The sequence below is a fragment of the Limulus polyphemus genome, unplaced genomic scaffold (assembly GCF_000517525.1).
Source record: "Limulus polyphemus unplaced genomic scaffold, Limulus_polyphemus-2.1.2 Scaffold646, whole genome shotgun sequence".
Taxonomy (NCBI): domain Eukaryota; kingdom Metazoa; phylum Arthropoda; class Merostomata; order Xiphosura; family Limulidae; genus Limulus; species Limulus polyphemus.
In genome coordinates, this window is record NW_013666256.1 from 297,234 (window position 1) to 304,230 (window position 6,997).

At 35.3% G+C, this 6,997-nt stretch overlaps 1 protein-coding gene across 1 annotated transcript in view; it reads right to left on the reverse strand.

The window, feature by feature from the left end:
* Positions 1–2,725: 2,725 nt before the first annotated feature.
* Positions 2,726–6,997, reverse strand: part of LOC106459672 (muscle LIM protein 1-like) — a 15,193-nt gene continuing 10,921 nt past the window's right edge. Inside the window, exons 2-4 of the mRNA XM_013919312.1 lie at positions 5,900–6,027; positions 3,693–3,867; positions 2,726–3,309 (exon numbers count right to left, since the gene is read on the reverse strand). Of these exons, the coding sequence (XP_013774766.1) occupies positions 3,279–3,309; positions 3,693–3,867; positions 5,900–6,014 (321 nt within the window). The 5' untranslated portion in view covers positions 6,015–6,027 and the 3' untranslated portion in view covers positions 2,726–3,278. The remainder of the gene's footprint in view (positions 3,310–3,692; positions 3,868–5,899; positions 6,028–6,997) is intronic.

A 6,997-nucleotide genomic window follows, 5' to 3' on the forward strand; every position in this document is an offset into this window, starting at 1 on the left:
TACATAAAATCGTTCACGAGTTATTGACACCAACGAATGAATTAAAACAAGAGAACTGTTAAACAACCAATTAAGAAAATAATGAATAATTCGTTCTGAATGTTAAGATGTTGACCTATGAAGTAAACTGTGATTATCGATTTGTGAAACATCACTGAATAATACGTTGTATCCGATACTTTCATTGATGCTGATAAGATGCACTTTTAGTTTGACAGTGAAGTAAATGTTTAGCAGGTTGTGTGTTTATATTACATGAGAGAATACGCGATTATACTGCACGCTTTCAGAGTTAGCAGCGAGATATATTTTCGATTGCAATAACTTAAAATATATTTAAGTTCGTGAAATTATCTGTAGGAAGTAACACCCGTTACCTACATCTTTCAAGTTGTTCCCAAAATAAACAGTTTCCAATTTTTTGTTGAATTGTGTATCTGTATAAATATAATAGTACTGTGTTGTATATCCATGTAACTACTTCGCAGGGTGTGGATGAATCTTCACCAAAATTGGTATGGAGATTCATTGGGTTATTGGGGAGACACACAAATTTTGTTTTGCATTTCGCGGTTTTCTTGGTAGTTTTTGTGCATTTTTTTACCTCTACTTCGCCTCCTGATGATGGATCTTCAAATTTGACATGAAGATTTGTTGGGTCCATGCATAGATACATGCAAATTTACGGTTTCACATTGAGTTTTACAGTTTTTATGGGCGTTTCTGCTTTTTTTTCCAATTACATACAAGGGAAGCAACTTTATGTCCCAAGATAACATTTCATTAAGCATGAATTGACATAACTTCCACCCAGTGGACGGGTTCTCCAGCTAGTACCGAAGTATTTCCCTGAATATTCTCTTAACATTTGTTGTAGTACAAGATGCTTTTAGGTCACACTAATTTGGACTTCGATGTATGACCCAAGGTAAAAAAAATAGCTAAAAATAAAGATACTTGGGTAGCACTACTTTGTAGTTGATTCGAACAAACTACGCTTGTATCCGAGTGAAGTTGTATGAAAGCAAGATATTTATGCCAATGGATTCCCATGATAAGAAGGTAGTCTTACATCTGCACAGTGACTAGCCTGATTTTAGTTATCTCTGTAAAAACCGGTACTTATAGTTCACTTTCTCTTTCTTCACAGTTAGACCCGGGCTGTTTATAGTAACAACCATACGATGGTGCAAGACTTGCATGCGAGTGGAAGCTGTGATCATTTGATAAAGATACAGTGGGGACCATCGCTATATGCTGGTCAAGGCGAAGTCTGCTAGACCGGAATGTCCACAGGCACACGGAAGACGCTTGCTACAGACATTACTACAGGTACGTACCCATATACCTGTAGTAATAACAGTTGATCAGAGTGATTGATTTGATACATTGTTTCAAGGGTGCTTTTACAGCACGTTGTAGTTCTGGCACGGCCATCACAAAACTTTACTTTTAATTGATCTTTTGGACAATCAGAAAAATAGGCTGATCAAGCATTTTGATCCCGACTTTTTTCTAATATTTCAAATTCGTGGCAAATTCCTACTCCTTACGATAAATCTATGACTTAATAAAAACCCACACACTTCCCGCCGAACTGCAAGTAGATCAAACACAAAGACTTAAAGTTTTATACTTTTGTTCAACAACTGAAACAAAGTAGTTGCTTATGCTCTCTGGAATTCACAGTGCCAATAAAGCAGCACCAGCTTATACAGAATCCTACGAAACGTCCACCTTTCTCTCACTACTCATGAAATTAAAGAAGCCCCGGATGATGATGATCTATCAACTAACGTCCTCAGGATAACGTCCCGTAAAACTTGGTGGATTATCATTTTTGTCAAAGTAGGTAACTCTCATCAACTATCAGATGAATACTTCCATTTGAAAGCCGAAAACCATACGCAAAAAAACCAACTTTAAAAAAAAATAACCCATAGCCTTCGTTTCACGCCATATCATGTTTTCGTCATAGTTGCACTCCAAGCCCGACATACAAATCAACGAAACTCAAATCCTAGGAGAAAAACGTAATATAAAACCCACAATGGCAACTTTCAGATTTTACCACTGTAATCCCAAGTCAACAAACCCAAGAGTTTCTTCGGCATTTCTAGATCAGAGTACTGTCCGGTCACAGAAACAGTGCTGAATAGTCTTTTTGTACTAGTCACATTGATTGTATAACAGTTTGCTATTTTTCCTGTTATTATCTGCAAGGTAAATAAGAACACTACAGTCGAATGTGCAATTGATAAAACATTTAACAAAAGCAGCGTATTTATCGCACGAATAAAATCCAACCTAACAAAAGCAGTATGTTTGTCGCATGAACAACAGAGAAAAGACTTAATAAAAGGCACTGGGTATGTCATATAAACATACAAAAGCAGCGTTTGTGCTGAATGAACAACTGATAAAGCGAACTTAAAAGCTGCAAGTTTGTCGCAGAACTGGCTAATAATAGTATCTCTTCTTCCAATGAAGTTAGTATTGGTAATGAAAAGTAATAGCCATTGTGTTGTAGCTATTAAAGCTGAAAGGTAATATGATATACACAAGTGGTCGGTGATGTTGTTTAACTTGTTAAAATATACAAAATTGGTAATCAATACGATAATCACTTAACATCGTTAAACTGTTCCAGGAACTTCTTTCAGTGATGAATAAATACTATCTTGTAAAATACAAACATTGATCTGAAAAAACCAGAACAAGCTAATAAGGATTGTAAACAGTTGTTTAATGAATAAAAAGCGTTGCACATTTTACAATCAAACTTTTGAACAGAAGGCAAGGTTTTGCTTAAGACTACTAGGCTTTTTTTACTGGTTATTCCAGTCACTGAACCAATACGAACGACACCATCCGATTAAATCAAAAATAGAGTGCATTATACACAATAAATTACAACATAAAAAAAAACCGAGAAAAAGAAACAAAAATCACAGATTTAACAGCTTTCTAGCGTGACAATCAAAGCTTCTGTTCTAGCTCTAACTCTGAAGCAGAAGACTGATAAGGCTATTCTCGATGGTTCTCCATAGCTGCATAGTTCTGATGGCCGATTAATTGGATTAAATATATATATATTTCCAAAACTCGTTCCGATACCTACAGTGCAAATTATCACATATGCCGAGACAAGTGATGAAACAAACATTTAAATAAATAATTAAAATATTAAGAAATTGTCCCCCTCAATCGATCGTTCCCTCTTGATGTCACATTTAAATACTTGTTCTCTTGTAGAGAAAATATTAAATTCCAGGGGTTTAACCGTAGTATGGGTCGCTTGGTTTGTTGCTGAAAGAAAAAAAAATCAATAAAAGAATTAATAAAAATTAGTATTGGCTATATTACGAATTTTTTTTTTAAATAGCTCATTTAACAAAAGAAAAAAGTTATTCAGATTATTTTTACTTTGTATAACTTAATAAGTAAAGTTTGCTCTCCCCCCCCCATAACTGCTCCTTTTAGAACTTCTTTATATTCAAAATTATAACTATTTGTTGAAAACGTGACCTTCTCTATATATACAAGTATTTGCTTCGTATTCGGATTATACGTAGTAACATTACTTAACTGTAGAACTTGTCAATTAAATTTGATATTCTGATGCATTAAGGTACTGCAACACCCACTCCACCTTTAAACAGGTATTATGTATTTATAGCAACAAGATTTACCTCATTGTGGTTTCGGTATTGCCTAGATGTGCTCCTGTGTCCATGCTAAGGGTCCCGGCTCCTCCACCAAAACCGTATCCCTTAGGTCCAAATTTTCTGCCATAACATTGCTTGCAATACAGCTCACCCCCGTGTTCTGTGGCATTTGTGCTGTCCAAACTTTTGTGGCAAAGGCCTGTTGAGTAAACAACATAAATTTTGTAGAGTTGCTTAGTTTGACGGTGGATTTTAGTTTGAATATCATAAAAAAGAAAAACTTCAAAAACTGAAAAGTAAATAACTGAAAATATAAAATTAGAATAAGCGGTGTGCGAGTTTATAAATGCATGATCAACAGTCAATGTTTCAGTGTTGCAAAGACATAGGTTGTATCCGTATAAAGTCATTTACGAATTGAAGTAAAAGCAATGTGATGTCACGTGATAAATGGGGGTAAGTATAAAATTTGTTCCTTTTGCGTTAAAAAAAATATTAAAAGTGTGAGAGACTTCACATACGTGATGAGTAGCATGATACTAAGGCGATTTGTAAGCACGGCTGAATTTTCAGGTGGGGATCAGTTCCTATTGTCCTGACGTATGCTCATTTGTTGAGTTGGTGAAATGCTCACTTCATGATTTACGACTTTCCTAGATGATTTGTGGACATGTTGGTATGAGAATTGGGCAGTTTACCGACTTATTACTACAATTAAATTATAGTGATATTTTTAATTCCGTAGTGTTCACATTAGATTCGTTGATATTGTGGTATGTTAAAATCAAAACATTTCTATTCGCTGGTTCATTTATTGACATGATTTATTCGCGTGTTGACTGTTATTTACTTGGCGTTTTTATATTATTGTGTTATTTACGGATTTTTGTTTTGGAATTATGGTAAAACGTTATGAATACCAGTTAAATTTAGCCGTATTAATGTACTTGTGTAGACCATATTGTGCTAAAGGTGTATGCAGTGTGTTAAAGTTGCTCACTTATGGTTCTCAAAGTGAGTGTGTATGATTTATATATCGTTATCTATATGGTATCAGAGAAGTTCTATTATTGCTCTACAGATGGGTTTTCTTCAAAGGCTTGTTTAGTGTTCACAATTTATTTCTTGGCTTTATTTATAATATTGTTATATACTTAGATTCAAATGAACCCTTTTTAACCAAATGGTGGACAAATTAGTCTGGTATTTTAGGGATAAAAGAACTGTTGTGCCACGTCTCTAAACAAGTGGTTCTTAACCTTACGTTTGTACCCTGGTTTCCCCCCCCAAAAAAAAATGTAAACAATCTCGTAAACTGATCGCAGCACCGAGACCTTTGCTGTTCCTGTTAGCTTCCTAAAACTGCAAATATAATACACAACTAGTATCTCCCATTTCTATCCCAGCTGAACTGAGGGTAACACATGTTTCTTGAGATTTTTTTTTGCAGCGAATTAGGTTTTTGTGAGGGCAGTTTCAAAATTTTATATATTTATTACATTGAAGATGGATAGCAATAGTGAAGGCGAGAGAATTAGGCAGATGTTGGCCAGTAATTGTTAACCTGAGGACAACAGTGAGGGTGAATATAATCAGTTAGAGGACAGTCAGATCAGTGTTTAGATCACAGTCAAGTTTATATCTAGTGCTTTCAGTGTCAAATGATAGTATCAGATACAGAATATTCTAGCAAGAAGTTAGTTAGATTAAATGTGAGGCATTTTCACTGATGATGGCCAACAAATGATATTTCTAGTTCAAAATTCCTTACTTTTTTTAATAATGCATTTTTTTTTGTAAATAAAGCGATATTAAGCATCAACATCCGATATTTTCCATCATTTCTTTATTACCAATGCCAAAACAAAGAAAATAACAATATTCTATGGAATACTTCATAAGATGTTTACCTTAAATGCACGTGGACAGATTAACAATCTAATAAAACTTAAGGTTTTGTGTTTTTAGTTTGGGGTGTGGTGCAACCCCAGGGTACGAAAGTTGTTCCATACAGCAAGGGTATTAACACATGGTTAAACGTTTTCGTCCGTGAACCATTTCTGCGGGACAAAAGATCCCGCGAACCACCTTACCGATGCCACCCCACGTCAGCCACTAACGAACCACCACTTTAGTCACTCTGTATGTGTACATATAATTAATTTGTACACGTGTTATGATAGGTTATCGAAGTACTTATTTTAACTAATAAAGACCTTAACAACACTCACCACACTTGAAACAATTCTTGTGCCACTTTTGGCCAGCTGCCAACATTTCTTCAGCTGCGTACACGGATTTGCCACATTTTGGACACTTTGGTTGTTCCACAGGTTTGAAAGGCATTATAATGAAGCACCTGAAAAAAAGTTAATGTTACAAATTAATCAAACACAGTAGCGAAAAGATGGGGCCTACAAATAAGAAAAATTGGGCCTACTACGTTTATTATCCTTTTCGGCAATTCCTAAGCTTGTCAGGCCCTTTTGCGGAGGCATACTTACGCCACTGTTCAGACATTAAACGAATAGTCTACAGAGGGCAGTGAAACTTGATTTGAGTTTGTAGTGCAGCATTGTAGTTTCATTCAGTTCTTGTTTCGGCCAACAGTACTAGAAAAACAATACATAACAAATCCGGTTCTCAAAAATGTATTGCTTTACTGTTGGCATTGGGAGAAAGTCTTAAGTGGATTTCAGTTACACTTCACCCCACCCTCATACCCTAACTATTATTACGATTTATGATGTGTAATCTGTGCGGATCAGAGTTGGTTTTATATTCATGTTCTTTTTTTGTTTTGTTTTTACATGTCCAAAATTCTACTTTTTGTTTGTTTATCACACCCATTGCGCTCCACCTCGTGTATAAAACATGTACTTTGGGGCATATTGCGCATTAGTTAATGCAATATTATAAAACAAAAAGCAAAGAAGCCCACTATTTACTTGGTATATCGTTCGACAAAACCTAATTACCACACGTTTCACTACACGCGAAACATGAACAGAATAGAAAACTTCAAAATCATAACAACGCACGTAAGGACAGCGCACCGTTTACAGTTAAAAATATAGCTTAAACTAGTATAAAGCCATTACATAATACACCATTACGGAGTTGATAAGAAACATTTCCTGGTAGAGGACGCTGTCACCTAGAAGGTGTCTGCAGCCATATCCTTCTCCAATAGTACTGGTTGCCTTGGCTTCGAACATTGAATCTTCGGAACAATGATCATTACTAGTATAAATATTAGGAGGTAACGAGCTACTTCAATTTTCTTCGAAGTCAATAATATAGTTTTAATACTCAATACAAGTTTGAGT